Here is a 21004-nt window from a genome sequence, read left to right on the forward strand (position 1 = left end):
TTCTACAGTTTACTAACCTTACAGTAGGTGGCGGCAGACACGTTATATTTGTGTAAATGTCAGTATACCAGAGAAGAAGATGACGCTGATGCACTGTTGTAGTGGGGAACAGGAAGTTCCGGTTCGAAACGACAGAACTGTGCTGTTGGGTCGATAGTGGTTGTGTCCGTTTCAAATGTATCATTGTTGGTATGTAATAGCATGTTTAAACTTGCTAATGTCGAGAGAATATATAATACGATAGGTAACAAATCAGTCAAGGTATTATCACGTTTGGTAATGGTTTTACTTGTATGTGTTATTTTGGGGTCAAACCGAGTGAGTGTTTAACGTGTTTAAAACATATTTTACAAGTCACATAACTAGACTTTGGGTTTATCTGAGTGTATTTACATACTTTCGTGAAAGTCATTTCATAAAGATTCCACTTATTTGAGGTCGTTTTTACATGTTATTGGTGTTGTGTAAAATGTTGTTTATGAGCTGGTAAATAGCCTCGTCCGAACCATCCTGTTCTCGCGAGTTTACATGCACTATTTCGTTAATGAAAGCTCGCGAGGCAAGTTAAATGGCGGGAACGGTTTGGGTCTTTTTTCTAGGAGTTTATTCGTGGTGAAATGGCGACATGAGGCTGTGTGATGGAGTGTCAAAATAGAGAGAAGCTAACTGAAGTTATCCTTCACCATTTGGAGAGAGAGGCCAACTGCATGTAATGGCAGTCGATTAATGCGATGAAGCACCTGTCAAACTCATTCCATGGAGGACCAAGTGTATGCGGGGTTTTAGCTCCACCATTGTACTTGATTAATGAATTAAGGTCACTAATTAGGAAGGAACTCTCATCTGATTATCTAGTGTCTAATTGAAATGGGGAAAAAAATAAAACCTGTGGAGACTCGGCCCTCAATGGAATGAGTTTGACACCCCTGAAACAATGGAAATTGAGAGTTTGAGAAGCAACAGCTGCGCTGGAATGCGATCAATGTGGGGGACAGTTCTGATGATATGGAGCGAGAGGATGAGGGCCTAGTATGTGAGTGGTCTGTAGTGGGAAGAACAGAGATAATGATACTGGAAGCAGAGGCGCATGTAGTATAGTAACTAGAGGCCCAAGGTAGGGATCTAGAGTAATAATGTGGAAAGTTGGGATGGTGTTTGAGGAGACCACAGGGCCTCATTCACACCCTGATGAACCAAGGCCATAAAAAGAGGTGAAGTTAAACTGGGATGCAGCCGTGTAAATGAGAATTTGTTCTGAACTAGCCTACCTGGTTAAATAAAGGTGAAATAAAACATTGAAAGTGGTAGATTGTTAATATCTTGTGCTGGTCAGGTTCAGCAAGGGAAGATTCTTCAATTGGAAAATCATAATGGGACGAAGCTCAGAAGCCATGACCCTGGAGCTGATGCTACATTGAAGGGAGTAATAATCTCTGAGGTCCCAATATCTATGTCCATGGATGATATTGTTAAAGACCATGTGAAGGGAGACAGAGTGGTTGAAGCCTAAAGGTTGATCAGTAGGAAAGAGGGTTAAAGAAGTGAAAGCTTATCAGTGCTGTTGAGGTGTTAGAAGGTTTTGTCTGGAAAAGTACAGAATAGGATTCCTTAGCTTCAATGTCAGTGATTTTGACCCAGCCTCATCAATCAACCAATCAAATGTATTTATAAAGCCCTTCTTACATCAGCTGATGTCACAAAGTGCTGTACAGAAATGCAGCCTAAAACCCCAAACAGCAAGCAATGCAGGTGTAGAAGCACAGTGGCTAGGAAAAACTCCCTAGAAAGGCCAGAACCTAGGAAGAAACCTTGAGAGGAACCAGGCTATGAGGGGTGGCCAGTCCTCTTCTGGCTGTGCTGGGTGGAGATGTTCATAGATGACCAGCAGGGTCAAATAATAATGGTGGTTGTCGAGGGTGCAACAGGTCAGCACCTCAGGAGTAAATGTCAGTTGGCTTTTCATAGCCGATCATTGAGAGTTTCTCTACCGCTGCTGTCTCTAGAGAGTTGAAAACTGCATGGTCTGGGACAGGTAGCACATCCGGTGAACAGGTCAGGGTTCCATGACAGCAGGCAGAACAGTTGAAACTGGAGCAGTAACAGTGAATCATCAGTGTTTTTAAATGCCAAAGAATGGGACATGTAGCTGTTGAGTGAAAAGATGTGCCAAGTGTGGTGGGGAACATGATTACAGTAAATGTTGGAGCAATGTGACAGTTAAGTGTTGCAATTGTGTGGAGGACAAAGAGCAGCATTTGGTGGACATGGTGCAGAGAGATGTCAGAGATGGAGCTTCATGATGGCATGGTCCCGTAAGTAAGACTGGACCTACTGTCAGACTGATGGAGCTTCCATGGCTGGTCCCGTAGTAAGAGGACCTACTGTCAGACTGATGGAGCTTCCATGGCTGGTCCCGTAGTAAGAGGACCTACTGTCAGACTGATGGAGCTTCCATGGCTGGTCCTGTCAGTGAAGAGGACCTACTGTCAGACTGGTCTTTCTACTAGTCCTGACATGGTTTAGAGGCCTGTTCAGAAATGATTGAGCCCATAAATGTGCTGTGGCAAAGGATTCTGTAATAGTGAATACAATGGTCCCGTACTTCATAGCATTCATATGTAAGCTTATCAACAGAACATGAACTTGGATTGTGTAAAGCAGAAATACCAGGTTTAAAGTTTTCTTGTAAACTGCAGCAGAGTTGTTGGGGGTAACAGATGTTACTGTCAGTGATGGTTTTTGATAAGCTGGGTACTCTGGGGTGGATTGTCTCAGCATGATAAAGACCCCAATGTTTGCAAACACAGAAAGGGATCTATTGATATAGTTTATTGGGGGTGTGGGAGGGTTTTGGGGAAGGGGAGGGTGTGGTAGAAGTTAATAGGGATTTCTTGGTTTATTTTCTTAGTACTGAATTAGACAGACATGGACCTTAAACATTTGTTTGTGGACCTCCATGATACCATAGGAGGTCTGCATCAACGATGGACTTCAGTGCAGGTAGTGCCTGTCAGAGAGAAACATTTCAGTTGCTCTACAGTTTTGAAGCTGAATATAATGATTATCAGTTCTTTACATGTGTACTAATATTCAGACACATTCAGTTGTTTCTATATTTATCTATAATTCAAGGGTTTTCACTGAAGAGCTTCCATGGCTGGTCCTGTACGGGGCTTCAAGTAAATAAATATTAGTGCTTGAAAGTCCTTGAATTTTACTTGCCACTGTACTTCATACCCCTGATAATTCTGAATATGGTGTGAATGGGAAATACAATTGGATTTGGGTTGTCTCAGTGAAATAATACAGTGAAGACAAGGTTATTCAGGAAAATAGTACATAGTGCTGCCTGAAACATACTGGATCTTGTACTGAATGGTTTATGAGTCATTTATGCATTTATGTGAATTTAGGAAATCTACTATAGATTAAGTGCACTTATGTTGTGCAATTTAAAATGTGTACTTTGTGTCTAATGTGAATGAATGTTTTGTCAAGGATTAGCTACCTGATCTACTGAAATTAGATAATTGAACAAGAAAAAAGAAAATATTTTTACAGAATAAAGTGCCAGAACTGTCAAGAAAATAACTTTTGTGTCCGTTTGTCTTTATTACTACAGACCGACTCAGATTAAGTCTGAGGCCAGTAACATCAACAGTGAGGACAAACCCAGCCTGCCACTCTCCTTCCACACTGAGTCCAAACCTACAGTCACTGGGTCCTGATTGTGACAGTGGAGCCCAGTTTGCACTGCAGGATCCAGAGATGGCATCAGTGAAGCTGGAAGACTGCAGTCAAACACTGGAGCTGAATGTCAACATTAAAGATGAAGAAGAGGAGGAGAAGATTAGGACAACTGTTAGTCATGGTAAGAGCTGGTTCTATCTATAAGTTATCTTCATATATTAGACCTCCATAAGTTATGACCAGTCTATTGCTAGGTTGAATTCTGTAATTCTGACATCACACATCCCTGAACAACTCAAGACTTCACAGCGAAGCAAAACATTTAAAAACTACCGCCTGCCTTTGCCCACACATTGTCTCAAGAACGTTGAAAATGTTTAATACCCTCAATCACCAAGTTAGGCATACATACCTCATTTCAAAGGCCATGGCATCATCACTGTCAATATTGAATTATAATTTGTTTGCTGCACAGAATATCAGATCTCAACACAGACGATTGGAGAAGTGTTGAACATAACCAGTAGACTACCACATCCTGATGATTTATATCTGATACATATATATTTAATTTTTATAAATCAAGTTGTAGAAACATCTCAAGGATGATCAATGGAAACAGGATGCATCTGAACTGAAATATCTGCCGCCCGAGTCTCTTGTTTTCTGATCAATTTGATTTTTTTAAAAATTTTTATAAAACATTTGCAAAACATGTCTAAACCTGTTTTCACTTTGTCATTATGGGGTATTGTGTGTAGATTGCTGAGGATATTTTTTTTTTTTAAATTAATTATAGAATTAGGCTGTAACATAACAATGTGGAAAAAGTCAAGGGTCTGAATACTTTCCGAGGGCACTGTCAGACCCCTTCCCATTTCTCCCATTTTGGTACATTACAGCCTTCTTCTAAAATTGATTACATGTTTTTCCTCAGTCAATCTACACACAATATCCCATAATGACAAAGCCAAAACAGGTTTTTAGAAATTCTTGCAAATGTAATTAAAAAAAAAATAAATTGCTTATTTACATAAGTTTTCAGACCCTTTGCTATGAGATGATCCTTGAGATGTTTCTTCAACTTGGAGTCCACCTGTGGTAAATTCAATTGATTGGACATGATTTGGACAGGCACACACCTGTCTATGTCAGGTCCCACAGTTGACAGTGCATGTCAGAGTTAAAACCAAGTCATGAGGTGGAAGGATTTGTCCGTCGAGCTCCGTGACAGGATTGTGTCGGCACAGATCTGGAGACCGGTACCAAAACATTTCTGCAGCATTAAAGGTCCCAAGAACACAGAGGCCTCCATTATTCTTCAATGGAAGAAGTTTGGAACCACCAAGACTCTTCCTAGAGCTGGCCACCCGGCCAAACTGAGCAATCGGGGGAGAAGGGCCTTGGTCAGGGAGGTGGCCAAGAACCCTGATGGTCACTCTGACAGAGCTCCAGAGTTCCTCTATGGAGACGAGAGAATCTTCCAGAAGGACAATCATCTCGGCAGGACTCCACTAATCATGTCTTTATGGTAGAGTGCCCAGACGGAAGCCACTCCTCAGTAAAAGGCACATGACAGTCCACTTGGAATTTGCCAAAAGGCACCTAAAGGACTCTGACCATGAGAAACAAGATTCTCTGGTCTGATGAGAAGATTGAACTCTTTGGCCTGAATGCCAAGAAGAGCAAACCTGGCCATGAGAGAGGATCTGCAGAGAAGAATGGGAGAAACTCCCCAAATACAATTGTGCCAAGCTTGTAGCTTCATACCCAACAAGACTCAAGGCTGTAATCGATGCCAAAGGTGCTTCAACTAACTATTGTGTAAAGGGTCTGAATACTTACATAAATGTAATATTTCAGTTATTTCTAAAAACCTGTTTTTGCCCTTGTCATTATGGGTATTGTGAATGTTTTATTATCGGGGGGATATGATAATTTTATATTTCATTGATTTCTAGAAAAAACTGTTTTTGTAAGTGTGTAATTGTGAAAAAAAAATGTAATGTAACAAAAAGCCAAGGGGTCTGAATACTTTTTGAATGCATTGTAGACGTTATTTCATGCTGCTAAGACTTGTATGGATGACAACAGTATTGTCAGCATTTGTTTTATTCACTGGGCTATCTGGAGTGATCAGAGTGTAGACTAAAGAAGTGGAGTAGACAAACTGCCAGTGTTTTGAAGTTCTATGAAATGAGTCTGTGTAGTTACTAATCCCCTTTGTCACGAGAATTTCTATCCCAATGTTCTAACTGAACTATTGTATAACTCCATCTGTATCCTAGAGGTTGTAAGGCTCTAAGTTTTAATAAACAGAGTCCCAGCATACAAATGATCAGTTCTTTATTCAGAGAGCTCTGCCCTCTCAAGTTCAGAGCCCATCTTTTATACACACATCAGTCGAGAACCCCACCCCACTTTAGGATGGCTGTATTGTTCCACTGTACACTTACATTGTTTATCATATTCTGCAACATGTTTCATGATTTTCTGCAAGCCTAACAGTTTCTCCACTCTCCGGGTGGGGACAGAATGTCCTGTAAGGAACACAATGTTCTAAATATATCCTGCCAACGCTGCACACATTACCAACTTATAGTCTTATGTGTCTAATGGATTTCACACACAGTGAAAGATTAGTGGAATCTGTGTGGGTAGTTGGACAGGTCGGATGACTGACAGTGAAGGTGAACAGGTGGTCACGTGTCAGGTGACAGAGGAATGGATGAGACTGAGGCAGGAATTCCTTTAACCATAAAGTGGTATATTTACTGAGTAGTGTGGATTCATGGATGCACAGAACTTCTGGATTGGACATAAGGAAGAGAAAGCAGCAGATCAGGCAGTTTCCTCCTTTTATGGATTGAGATCTGTTCATTTCCACCTGACCTAATTAAAGGACCCTGGCCTAGAGTAAATGGCAATGAATTAAAGTTATTCCACCAACTCCATGGGCCTTTTCTACACACAGTGATACATTTTCAGGGTGAAATATCTTAGTCATTACTTTAAACACAAATTCTACTATCACCCTTGTGATGTTGAGTGGAGGATGGTATAGCTCATCATTTTCACCACTTTTGCCTCTTATTAGTTTTTGACTCCTACCCAGTTTTAGAATAGTTTGATTCCCCTTCCCATACAGCCTACTGAAATGAATACATACACTACCGTTGAAAAGTTTAGGGTCACTTAGAAATGTCCTTGTTTTTGAAAGAAAAGTATGTTTTTTTGTCCATTAAAATAACATCAAATTGACCATTAATACAGTGTAGACGTTGTTAATGTTGTAAATGACTTTTGTAGCTGGAAACGGATGATTTAAAAAAATGGAATATCTACATAGGTGTACAGAGGCCCATTATCAGCAACCATACCTCCTGTGATCCAATGGCATGTTGTGTTAGCTAATCCAAGTTTATCATTTTAAAGGGCTAATTGATCATTACAAAACCCTTTTGCAATTATGTTAGCACAGCTGAAAACTGTGGTGCTGATAAAAGAAGCAATAAAACAGTCTTTTTTAGACTAGTTGAGTATCTGGGTCATTTGTCGGTTCGATTACAGGCTCAAAATGGCCAGAAACAAAGACCTTTCTTCTGAAAGTCGTCAGTCTATTCTTGTTCTGAGAAATGAAGGCTATTCCATGTGAGAAATTTCCAAGAAACTGAAGATCTCGTGCAGTTCTGTGTCCTACTCCCTTCACAGAACAGTGCAAACTGGCTCTAACCAGAATAGAAAGAGGAGTGGGAGGCCCCGGTGCACAACTGGGCAAGAGGACAAGTATTTTAGAGTGTCTAGTTTGAGAAACAGACGTCTCACAAGTCCTCAACTGGCAGCTTCATTAACCAGTTGAAGCTATGGGGGCGCTATTTCATTATTGGATTAAAAAACGTTCCCGTTTTAAGCGCAATATTTTGTCACGAAAAGATGCTCGACTATGCATATAATTGGCAGCTTTGGAAAGAAAACACTCTGACGTTTTCAAAACTGCAAAGATATTATCTGTGAGTGCCACGGAACTCATGCTACAGGCGAAACCAAGATGAAACCTCAAACAGGAAATGAGCAGAATTCTTGAGGCTCTGTTTTTCTATGGTCTCCTTATATGGCTGTGAATGTGCCATGAACGAGCTTATGCTCTCTGCCGTTCGTCCAAGATGTCTGCAGCATTGTGACGTATTTGTAGGCATATCATTGGAAGATTGGCCATAAGACACTACATTTGCCAGGGGTCTGCCCCGTGTCCTTTGTCGAAATTGCTGCGTAATTCTCAGCTGCATGCATTTTCACATGGGATACAGAGGTGAAAGCACACTTCCACGAACGATATATCTTTGAAGAGATATGTAGAAAAACACATTGAGGATTGATTCTAAACAACGTTTGCCATGTTTCAGTCGATATTATGGAGTTATTTTGGAAAAAGTTCTGCGTTTTTATAACTGAATTTTCGGGGTTTTTTATTAGCCAAACATGACGCAGAAAACGGACCGATTTCTCCTGCACAAATAATCTTTCAGGAAAACTGAACATTTGCTATCTAACTGAGAGTCTCCTCATTGAAAACATCCAAAGTTCTTCAAAGGTAAATGATTTATTTGAATGTTTTTCTGGTTTTTGTGAAAATGTTGCCTGCTAATGCTAATGCTAAATGCTAATGCTAAATGCTAGTTTTGCTATGGTTGAGAAGCATATTTTTGAAAATCTGAGATGACAGTGTTGTTAATGAGAGCTAGCATATTGATTTCATTTCATTTGCGATTTTCATGAATAGTTAACGTTGCGTTATGGTAATGGGCTTGAGGCTGTAGTCACGATCCCGGATCCGGGTTGGCTCGACGCAAGAAGTTAAATAGTACCCGCAAAACACCAGTCTCAATGTCAACAGTGAAGAGGCGACTCCGGGATGCTGGCCTTCTAGACACTATTCATTCTGGTTAGAGACTGTTTGCGCTGTTCTGTGAAGAGAGTAGTACACAGCATTGTACGAGATCTTCAGCCGTTTCCAGCTACAATAGTCATTTACAACATTAACAATGTCTAGACTGTATTTCTGATCACTTTGATTCGACAAAAAATGTGCTATTCTTTCAAAAACATGGACATTTGTAACTTTAGAATTTATTCATTTATTTCACCACTTATGGTAGTGTATTTTTTTTTTAAACAATTTTTTACCTTTATTTAACTTTCTTAGCATACTGGTTATTGTCCGGAATTTCCGATGATTGACGTGCCCAAAGTAAACTGCCCAGAAGCTAGGATATGCATATACTTGACAGCATTGGATAGAAAACACTCTGAAGTTTCTAAAACTGTAAAAATAATGTCTGTGGGTATAACAGAATTGATATGGCAGGCGAAAACCTTGAGGAAAATCCATCCGGAATATTTATTTTTTGAGCTCACCGGTTTTTTCAATGCTTGCCTATGGGATTTACAAATAGATAGGACCCAGATTGCAGTTCCTATGGCTTTCACTAGATGTCAACAGTCTTTAGAAAGGGTTTCATGCTTGTTTTTTGAAAAATTTGTATTTGTAGTTTTTCCAAGATGTCCCCCATTTCGAAAAGTAGTCGTTGCCCGCATCAACGAGAGTGCGCTCTTCTTATTTATCTTTGCTATTGAACACACTATTCTCCATCTTAAATATTATTTACATATTATGATACCTGAAGATGAATTAGAAACGTCGTTTGACTTTTTTGGACGATCTTTAGCGGTAACCTTTAGGATTCGTTTGTGTGCATGTTGAAACGAGTGACCTACTGAATCAAGCGCGCCATCTAAACTGATATTTTTGGGATATAATGAAGGACATTATCGAACAAAACTACCATTCATTGTGTAGCTGGGGCCCTTGGGATTGCAATCAGAGGAAGATCTTCAAAGGTAAGTGATTTTTTAAATTGCTGTCTGTGATTTTGTGACACCTGTGCTGGTTGAAAAAGTATTTTGATGTGGGGTGCTGTCCTCAGATAATCGCATGGTATGCTTTCTCCGTAAAGCCTTTTTCAAATCTGACAACGCAGTTGGATTAATAAGAATCTTTTAAATTATGTAAGACACTTCTATTTTCATGAATTTTTAATATTCCAATTTTTGATTTTGAATTTCGCGCTCTGCAATTTCAGCGGATGTTGTCGTCGGTGTCCTGCTAGCGTTTGGATATAGGCAAGTCAGTTAAGAACAATTTCTTATTTTCAATGACGGCCTCGGAACATTGGGTTAACTGCCTTGTTCAGGGGCAGAACGACAGATTTTTACCTTGTCAGCTCGGGGATTCAATCTTGCAACCTTTCGGTTGCTCAAACCACTCTGCTCTGTCCCCCGGTATGGCCAGAAGAGGACTGGTCACCACTCTGAGCCTGGTTCCTCTCTCGGTTTCTTCCTGCTTTCTAGGGAGTTTTTTTGTGGCCACCGTGCTTCTACATCTGCATTGCTTGCTCTTTGGGGATTTTAGGCTGGGTTTCTGTTAACCTCTCTGGGACCGTTTGGGACGCAAGCGTCCCACCTTTCAACTGCCAGTGAAACTGCAGGTTGCCAAATTCATAACAACAGAAATCCCATAATTAATATTCCTCAAACATACAAGTATTTTACACCATTTTAAAGATAAAATTCTCGTTAATCCAACCACAGTGTCCGATTTCAAAAACGCTTTTCGGCAAAAGCAGAACATATCGTTATGTTAGGTCAGAGCCAAGTCACAGAAAGCATTCAGCCATTTTCCAACCAAAGAGTGGAGTCACAAAAAGCAGAAATATCGATAAAATTAATCACTTACCTTTGATGATCTTCATCAGATGACACTCCTCGGACATCATGTCACACAATAAATGTATGTTTTGTTCGGTAAAGTTCATATTTATATCCAAAAATCTGAGTTTACATAGAGCGTTACGTTCAGTAGTTCCAAAACATCCAGAGATTTTTGCAGAAAGCCACATCAATTACAGAAATGCTCATAATAAATGTTGATGAAAATACAATAATTATGCACGGAATTATTGATACACTTCTCCTTAATGCAACCGCTGTGTCCGATTTCAAAAAAACTTTACCAAAAAAGCATAATCTGAGTACGGCGCTCAGACAACAAAATCAAGCCAAACAAATGTCTGCCATGTTGGAGTCAGAGATGTCAGAATAACATGATAAATATTCACTTACCTTTGATGATCTTCATCAGAATGCACTCCCAGGAATCCCAGGTCCACAATAAGTGCTTGTTCTGTTCGATAATGTACATAATTTATTTCAAAATAGCTCCTTTTGTTGGCGCGTTCAATACACAATCTAAACCGACAATCTAAACAGTCCGTAGCAACATGTCAAACGATGTTTAGAATCAATCTTTTGGGCGTTTTTAACATAAATCTTCATTAATGTTCCAACCGGACAATTCCTTTGTCTGTACAAATGAAGTGGAACGTAGCTACCTTTCACGTGAGCGCGCCAGACCAAGGCTGTGGCACTCTGCCAGACCACTCACTCATAGAGCCCTTATGAGCTTTAGAGTAGAATCCTCAAAACAGGTTCTAAATACTGTTGACATCTCGTGGAAGCCTTGGGAAGTTAAAAATAACTAACATCACACAGTATCTTCAATAGGAGTTGAGTTGAATAAGTACAAACCTCAGATTTCCCACTTCCTGGTAGGATTTTTCTCAGGATTTTGCCTGCCAAATGAGTTCTGTTATACTCACAGACATCATTCAAACAGTTTTAGAAACTTCAGATTGTTTTCTATCCAAATGTTCTATTTATATGCATATTCTAGCTTTTTCGGCTGAGTAGCAGGCAGCTTAATTTGGGCACGTTTTTCATCCAAGCTACCCAATACTGCCCCCTACCCCAAAGAAGTTAACTTCACTAGGGTAGGGGGCAGCATTTGGAATTTTAGATGAAAAGCGTGCCCAAATTAAACTGCCTGCTACTTGGGCCCATAAGCTAGGATATGCATATAATTACTTGATTTGGATAGAAAACACTGTTAAAATAATGTTAAAATAATGTCTGAGTATAACAGAACTGATATGGCAGGCGAAAGCCAGAGAAATCCAACCAGGAAGTACTATTATTTTGAAAGGCTGTTTTTCCATTGAAAGCCTATCCACCATACAAAGACCCAGTGGAAATATGTCTTCCTCAACATGTGACCAGTCTTTAGGCATTGTTTCAGATCTCTATGGCTTCCTCAACATGTGACCAGTCTTTAGGCATTGTTTCAGGCTTTTACTCTGAAAAATGAGGGAGATACACCGCTTTCAATGAGAGGACAGTGTAAATTTCCATCCATATGAGCCAGACACATGATCGAGAGCGCGCATTTCTTGTTTACCTTTTTCCATTGACGAAGCTTTTGTCCGGTTGAAATATTATTGATTATTTATGACAAAAGCAACCTGAAGATTGATTTTAAACATTGTTTGACTAGTTTCTACCATCTTTTATTGTGTTTTATTACTTTTCGAGAGTGCTTATTGTGCCTTTGGATTTCTGAACTAAACGCACCAACAAAACGGAGGTATTTGGACATAAAGATGAACTTTATCGAAGAAAACAGACATTTGTTGTCTAACATGGAGACCTGGGAGTGCCACCAGATGAAGATCATCAAAGGTAAGTGATTAATTTTAATGCTATTTCTGACTTTTGTGAACCTCTCCTTGGTTGGAAAATGGCTGTATGGGTTTCTGTGTCTAGTCGCTGACCTAACATAATCGCAGTGTGCTTTCGCCGTAAAGCCTTTTTGAAATCTGACACAGCGGTTGCATTAACTAGTTGCTCCTACCCTCTACTTTTTTGAACATTTTGTTAAAAATCGCGCAACATTTCAGCGCCCTGCTACTCATGCCAGGAATATAGTACGTTCATATGGTTAGAATGTGTGTATAGGAAACCCTCGGACGTTTTTAAAACTGGTTAAATCACGACTGTGGCTATTACATAACGTGCGTTACATCGGAATGCGCAGGAAAACCTGATCACAGAAAATGGAAATAAATATCCTTGCGCCACTTCCAGCAATTGTTAACAGTGAGCCGAATTAGATAAGACCGACCATTCAACTCCCACAGCATCCCCATGCAGTCGAGTATCTTGTGAATTTAATCCTCTTTGATTCTTGGTTGAACCGAAAGAGGGGCACGACGTACCTCCGGTCTCCGCCCAGATCATTCCGGAAGAGCTCTCTCCTGAATTTTTTTCCAAGACGACAGCTAATGAATGTACATCGCCTACGGATGATTTTTATCGCTTATTAACGTTTACTAATACCTAAAGTAGCATTACAAACGTATTTTAAGTGTTTTGGAAAGTTTATCGTCTACTTTTTGAATTTTAAAAAAACTACGTTGTGAAATCGCTGTTTTTTTCGTTTATCACACAGTCTACATATAACGATATCTTGGCTTTATATCGAAATAAAGACCCAATAGTGTTTATGGGACATCTAGGAGTGCCAACAAAGAAGATGGTGAAAGGTAATGACTGTTTTCTATTTTATTGTGCGGTTTGTGTAACGCCGAAATGCTAATTATTTTGTTTACGTCCCCTGCTGTGCTTTTCTGTTGTAGTGTATTGGTGCATGCTATCAGATAATAGCTTCTCATGCTGTCGCCGAAAAGCATTTTAAAAATCTGACTTGTTGCCTGGATTCACAACGAGTGTAGCTTTAATTTGATACCCTGCATGTGTATTTTAATGAACTTTTGAGTTTTAACTAATACTATTAGCATTTAGCGTAGCGCATTTGCATTTCCAGAGCTCTAGTTGGGACGCAAGCGTCCCAGGTAGAGGTAAGAGGTTAAGGGGAAGTTTATCTGTATTCGTATGTTTAACACTTGTATCTTTTATCAATGTTTATGATAAGTATTTCTGATGTGGCTCTCTTTACTTTCACCGGATGTTTGTTTGAGACCATGCATTTCTGAACACAACACACCAATTTCAAATGGGGTTTTTGGACATAAAGATTAACTTTATCGAACAAAACACACATGTATTGTGTAACATGAAGTCCTGTGAGTGCCATCTGATGAAGATCATCAAAGGTTAGTGATTAATTTAATCGCTACTTCTGACTTTTATGAGACCTCTCCTTGGATGGAAAATGACTGTATGGTTTTCTGTGACTAGGTGCTGACCTAACATAATCGTTTGGTGTGCTTTCGCCGTAAAGCCTATTTGAAATCGAACACTGTGGCTGGATTTACAAGAAGTTTATCTTTAAAATGGTGTAAAATAATTTTAATTATGGGATTTGAACCAGACAGGTTAAGCACTTTGTGACAACTACTGATGTAAAAAGTGCTTCATAAAATACATTTGATTAACATGTATATCACACCAACTGACTGTTTTTTTCTGATGTTCACACAGGATACCATGTTGAGACATTCTCCACATCCAGAGAGCAACAGCAGGAAGATCAGAGAGCTAAGAGGTCTCATCACTGCCCACATTGTGAAGAGATTTTCCCATTTCTATCAAAGCTAAAAATACACCTAAAAATACACACAGGAGAGAAGCCTTACTCCTGCTCTGACTGTGGAAAATGTTTTAAAACATTAGGTCATATAAAGGTTCACCAGAGAACACACACAGGAGAGAAGCCTTACGTCTGCTCTGACTGTGGAAAATGCTTCAAAACATCAAATCAGCTAAAAGTTCATCAGAGAACACACACAGGAGAGAAGCCTTTCTTCTGCTCTGACTGTGGGGCGAGTTTCTCTCAGCTGGGCACCTTAAAAACACACCAACGTATACACACAGGAGTGAAGCCTTATTCCTGCTCTGACTGTGGAAAATGCTTCAAAACATCAAATGAGCTAAAAGTTCACCAGAGAGCTCACACAGGAGAGAAGCCTTACTTCTGCTCTGACTGTGGAAACTGTTTTCGAACATTATATGAGATAAAAGTTCACCAGAGAACACACACAGGAGAGAAGCCTTACGTCTGCTCTGACTGTGGAAAATGCTTCAAAACATCAAATGAGCTAAAAGTTCATCAGAGAACACACACAGGAGAGAAGCCTTATTCCTGCTCTGACTGTGGAAAATGTTTTCGAACATTATATGAGATAAAAGTTCATCAGAGAACACACACAGGAGAGAAGCCTTACGTCTGCTCTGACTGTGGAAAATGCTTCAAAACATTAAATCAGCTAAAAGTTCATCAGAGAACACACACAGGAGAGAAGCCTTATTCCTGCTCTGACTGTGGAAAATGTTTTCGAACATTATATGAGCTAAAAGTTCACCAGAGAACACACACAGGAGACAAGCCTTATTCCTGCTCTGACTGTGGAAAACGTTTTAAAACATCAAATGAGCTAAAGGTTCATCAGAGAACACACACAGGAGAGAAGCCTTTCTTCTGCTCTGACTGTGGGGCGAGTTTCTCTCAGCTGGGCACCTTAAAAACACACCAACGTATACACACAGGAGCGAAGCCTTATTCCTGCTCTGACTGTGGAAAATGTTTTAAAACATCAAATGAGCTAAAAGTACATCAGAGAACACACACAGGAGAGAAGCCTTACGTCTGCTCTGACTGTGGGAAGAGTTTCTCTCACCAGAGCAACTTAAAAACACACCAACGTATACATTAACTTCATGTGGGTACCTGGGACGGTTGCGTCCCACCTGGTCAACATCCGGTGAAATTGCAGAGTGACCAATTCAAATTTAATTACTATAAATATTTACATTTCATGAAATCACAAGTGTAATACATCAAAATAAAGCTTAACTTCTTGTTAATCTAGCCGCCATGTCAGATTTCAAAAAGGCTTTAAGGCGAAAGCCAACCATGCCATTATCTGAGGACGGCACTCAACACACAAAACATTACATACAGTTACCAGCCAAGTAGACTAGTCACGAAAGTCAGAAATATGATGATCTTCATATGATTGCACAACACTCCCAGTTACACAATAAATGTTCATTTTGTTCGATAAAGTCCCTCTTTATATCTTGAAACCTCCATTTTGTTGGCACATTTTGTTCTGTAATCCAATGGCTCAAATGCGGTCACAAGAGGCAGACAAATTCCAAATAGTATCCGTAAAGTTTGTAGAAACATGTAAAACGATGTTTATAATCAATCCTCAGGTTGTTTTTAGCCTAAATAATCGATAATATTTCAACTGGCAACAGCGTCGTCAATATAAAATAAAAACAAGAAAGGTGCTCTCTGCAGGACCCAGCTCTGGGGACATCCCACTATCCACTGACTCAATGTGGTCATTCTCCCTCATTTTTCAGAATACAAGCCTGAAACAATGTCTAAAGACTGTTCACATCTAGTGTTAGCCATAGGGAACGGAATCTGGGTCTTATCCCTTTAAATGGTGGATAGGCTTTCATTGGAAAAACAGCCATTTCAAAATAATGGCACTTCCTGGATGAATTTTCCTCATGTTTTTGCCTGCCTTTTCAGTTGTTATACTCACAGACAATATTTTTTACGTTTTAGAAACTTTGGAGTGTTGTCTTTCCAATTCTACTAATTGTATGCATTTCCTAGCTTCTGGTCCTGAGTAGCAGGCAGTTTACTTTGGGAACGCTTTTAATCCGGAGGTGAAAATAGTGACCCCTACCCTAGTGAGGTTAAGGAGAAAAGCCTCATCGGTTCTCTGACCAGCTAAGAATAAAGTCACTCCATCACTTAATTCTCATCTCATAAAAGAAGTTGTAATTGGATCAAATGAAGAAAGCGTAGAACACTGTAATCCTATTGGTTCTCACTGTGAGAGAACTGTGCAGAGGAAAGGGAGCGTTATAGAATTTTAGCCTCTCTTTACTTTGCACCTTGTCAGTTTTGGTGTGTTTTGTTGGCTTCTACTGTAAAGATTTGCACTTGGTGTTGAATACCCTCTGTTATTCTTCTCATTTTGAAAACAAACACTAGTCTGCCAATTGACTGGGTGGTACTGCTTCCCTCTCAGCCTGGTCTGACTCTGTCTGTAGGGAGAGTTTCAACTGGGCAGCTTAAAAACACACCAACGTTTACACGTAGGAGAGAAGCCTTACTCCTGCTCCGTGGAAGGGTGGGTGTGTAAACTCAAACGTCATGCCAAAGGTTGAGTGTTTGAATCTCATCATGGAGGCATTTTAGCTAATTGCCAACTTGGCAACTACTTACTACTTTTTAGCTATTACTTAGCATGTTAGCTACCCTTTCTCCTAAACCCATTTAACTCTATTTAAACCCCTCACCCCTAACCAAGCTAACGTCAGCAACAACAAATTGGAATTGGTAACATATCTTACATATTACAAGTTCGTAACATATTGTATGAATAGCAATGCGTAAAATAACATATGAATTGTAATTCACATACGATACGTCCTCCAAGTCGTATTATACTGAACAACAATCTAAACGTAACAATTTCAAAGATTTACAGTTTGTATAAGGAAATCAGTCAATTGAAATAAATGAGGCCCTAATCTATGTTAGGTTACATTACATTGGACCTCCAATATAAACTAAACATGTAAAGTGTTGGTTTCATGAGCTGAAATAAAAAGATCCAGCACAAAAAGCTAATGTCTCTCAAATGTTGTGCACAACTTTGTTTATATATACTGTTAGTGAGCATTTCAGCCTTTGTCAAGATAATCCATCCACCTGACAGGTGTGGCATATCAAGATGCTGATAAAACAGCATGGTCATTACACAGGTGCACCTTGTGCTGGGGGACAATAAAAGGCCACACAACACAATATCACAGATGTCTCAAGTTAAGGGAATGTGCAATTCTCATGATGACTGCAGGAATGTCCACCAGAGCTGTTGCCAGAGAACTCAATATTTATATCTCTACCATTAGCCACCTCTAACGTCCTTTTAGAGAATTTGGCAGGACATCCAACCGGCCTCACAACTGCAGATCACATGTAACCACGGCAGCCCAGGACCTCTTCACCTGCAGGATTGTCTGAGGTGGTGGGGAGGAGGGGCTGAGTAGTATTTCTATCTGTAATCAAGACCTTTTGAGGGGAAAAACTCATTCTGATTGGCCGGGGCTGGCTCCCAAGTGGGCCTATGCCCTCCCAAGTCCCACCCATGGCTGAGCCCATGCCCAGTCATGTGAAATCCATACTAAATGGAGTGGCACGGATGTTTTTGTAATATATAATATGTTTTGCTCTGAGACCAGGTTGTCCCTCTACAGTATTCTGTGGGAAGGAGCAAGTGTACACTTTTTTTATTGAACCTCTATTGAACTAGGCAAGTCAGTTAAGAACAAATTCTTATTTACAATGATGGCCTTGGAACAGTGGGTTAACTGCCTTGTTCAGAGGCAGAACAACAGATTTTTACCTTGTCAGCTCGGGGATTCGATTTAGCAACCTTTTGGTTACTGACCCAATGCTCTAACCACTAGGCTACCTTCCGCCCCTAACATGTATCAGATAGAGATGGTGTGATGATCACTTTTCACCACTAGTTTGGGGGGGGGGGTGTTTTACAACTTTATTTGATGATACAAATGAATACGTGTGTTTATTAATTGTCTTTAAAACTAGATTCGTTATTTTAGTTACTGATCATGAATGTGCTTGGATAACTGCATTGAAGCAAACTTTATTGATCTGCCAATGAAAAATAAAGTTACATGAATATGTACTGGTCAACCTCTTCTTCTCTTTAGTATTCAGTTCTTCATATTAGATCTGACAGTATGAATGGTTCTTATGGTTGTATTCAGTTCTTCATATTAGATCTGACAGTATGAATGGTTCTTATGGTTGTATTCAGTTCTTCATATTAGATTTGACAGTATGAATGGTTCTCTGACGGACTCTGCTGTCCTTAGCATCAGAAGGAAGCTAAGTGGAAGCTGGTGCCACCAGCACCAGAAGGAAGCTGGTGCCACCATTGGGGTACCAGGACAGAGAAGTGCTTTGACTGGGCTGAGAGGGAGCATGACCTCCTGTAGCAGTGGGACGGCCATGAGACCAGAGGTGGCAGAACTGAGTGCTTGGGTTGGGATACAAGGTTTGAGCCTGAAAGTAGAGATGGGGCAGTTCCTCTTGCTGCACCGTAATTAAGCACCATTGTCTTGTAGTGGATGTGAGCTTCGACTGGTAGCCAGTGGAATGTACGGAGGAGCAGGGTGACATGGGGGATCTTGGGAAGGTTAAACACCCAGACGGACTGCAGTGTTCTACATAAGTTCAGTGGAGACCCATCATTCAGGGCAGGTGAGCCACCTGTTTTGAGCACCACAGTTTTAGCAATAAAACAGTGAGAAAATAAAGTATCTGTTTGCAAACAATGTAAAAAAAACGTGTTATTGACTTGTTAATAAAGCCGCATACAAACATGGTCTATTTGGTTTTCTTGAGTAAGGCAGCTCCAAAATGCAGGTCTTCAGCCTTCTGTGGAGGTGGGGTAAGCCCGCAGAAAATAGGGAGCTTTGCGCCGTGATCGGCTCAGTGTTCTGTCATTCATGGGGACAATACGTCACTGCCAAGTCTAAGGGTTGAAATGGAAAATTCAAGCCCCTTGGGTGCTGCCATAGAGTTACATTAGAAGTGCCCATCCAAGAAGGCTTAAGGTCATTGTCCACAGATAGAATAACTTCAAATCATGTATCTACAGTCGCTTTGTTTGGACTGATCATGTCAGCATCATACTTTCAACATCTGAGCTAGCAGTCATCATCATGAATCAAGTCGACAGTCTACTGGCAAATCCTTTTTAATCTTTGTCTTATGAAGAGAAATAATGAGAAATTTTAGATAAAATGTGTCGGTGCTCATCGGCCGTTGGACATAAACATCACACAACAAATTGCAAATTCAACAATGATTGGTTTGGAAGGAATCAGTGGCTAACTGCAAGCATTGCAAAGCAATCATTAGCCTACTATTCATTGGAGTGGCTGTGTGGTCCCAAGTCTAAGATTAAGGGGCTCTTTTCCTAGTTTAAAACTGTAAACATTCAACATTGGCCATGCTGTCAATGGAGCTTGATTTGTGCCACGCTCAAATCAACTTAACTCGGTACTGCAAAATCTGACTTGTGTGAGTTCAAAACAACTGGGAACTTGGGGAAACACAAGCTATGACTGAGAAAATACGTTTTGAACTTTCATCCAACTCAGAATTGTAAATTGGGAACTCGGGCCTCTTTCTACAGCTACGACCTTGTCTTGAAAGCACCATAAATCCAGAGAATGACAGACTTTGTTGAAGAAGTTTGATGACAAAATATGCCCACAAATTACTGCCTCGCCACCTTCCTGTTCAAGTGAGCACAGCACAACAAGGTGAGTCCAAAAATGTCTTGTATGCTGCTGCATAAATGATGTAATATGCCAGGGAGATGTGTATTCTGTAGCTAAGAAAGTAATACTAAGTGTATGTTGTGTAGTAAGATGTTAGTAGCCCATGTGCCTCACCCTAATAATTGTATCTAGTTTCACATCTTAATTTTGCCAACTGTTCTGACTTGGTGGTTCACATGTAGCCTATAACCTGTTTTTGAGAAATGTAATCATTGAATATTGTAAGAATTTTCATTGTCTGCATATATGCCCCTTTATTTATCCTACGGTTCTGACTTGGCTCATTAATGTCTTAATCGAAATTACGGATTGGCCCTTATCGTCCCCTTATGCCATAGTTTGTACATCTCAATTGTCAGTAGAAACCACAATTGTTTATGTAAGTCAGCCATGTTATTTTAAAAGGCAGTAAATGAGGCTGAATGAACTGTTTCGTTGCCAGACAAGGCAACGCTGATAGCCAGGTGAAAGCAGTGGTAAGTTGTTGAGACTATGCTGTTGGTCCTAACAGTTTGTGGGCACCGTTTCTCACTGTTATAGTGCAATTCATGTATTATTTAGTGGCTTTGCTGGCATGCGTCCAATTTTTTATTTTTAACTAGGTTAGTCAGTTAAGAACAAATTCTTATTTACAAAGAAGGCCTACCCCAGCCAATCCTCACCGATGCTGGTCAGCGTTTTGTTTCATAATGTCGTCTCAGATTATACTAATTGTGTGCTTCCCTATGGGACTCCCAATCATGGCCAGATGTGATTCAGCTATGATTCGAACCAGGGACTGTAGTGATGTCTCTTGCACTGAGATGAGGTGCCTTAGACTGCTGCACCACTCGGGAGCCTTTAAAAGGTTTGTGCCCAATGTAGGGCAGGAGTTTGAAGGCACAAGCGGGGACCCCAGCCAACAGAGAATTGAGAAATGTTTTGGTACTCTTCCCCAGATCTGTGCCTCACCACAAATCTGTCTCAGAGCTCCACGAAAAATTTATTCGACCTC

At 40.2% G+C, this 21004-nt stretch overlaps 2 protein-coding genes across 2 annotated transcripts in view; one reads left to right on the plus strand and one right to left on the minus strand.

Moving 5' to 3' along the window:
* LOC135573325 (zinc finger protein 585B-like) overlaps positions 1-21004 on the minus strand; it is an 88674-nt gene that overhangs the window by 48993 nt on the left and 18677 nt on the right. The window lies entirely within an intron of this gene.
* Positions 86-19047, plus strand: LOC135573331 (gastrula zinc finger protein XlCGF28.1-like). The gene is made up of 3 exons (XM_065022344.1): positions 86-189; positions 3623-3871; positions 14083-19047. The coding sequence occupies exons 2-3, from the start codon at positions 3769-3771 to the stop codon at positions 15312-15314; spliced, it is 1335 nt and encodes a 444-aa protein (XP_064878416.1). The 5' UTR covers positions 86-189; positions 3623-3768; the 3' UTR covers positions 15315-19047.

This window comes from Oncorhynchus nerka, linkage group LG2 (assembly GCF_034236695.1).
Source record: "Oncorhynchus nerka isolate Pitt River linkage group LG2, Oner_Uvic_2.0, whole genome shotgun sequence".
Taxonomy (NCBI): Eukaryota; Metazoa; Chordata; class Actinopteri; order Salmoniformes; family Salmonidae; genus Oncorhynchus; species Oncorhynchus nerka.

Excerpts from the sequence above, each read along its gene's own strand:
- LOC135573331 (XM_065022344.1), top strand. The coding sequence starts at position 3,769 with ATGGCATCAGTGAAGCTGGAAGACTGCAGTCAAACACTGGAGCTGAAT. Across the intron at positions 3,872-14,082 it reads TAGGACAACTGTTAGTCATG|GATACCATGTTGAGACATTC; the intron begins GTAAGAGCTGGT and ends ATGTTCACACAG.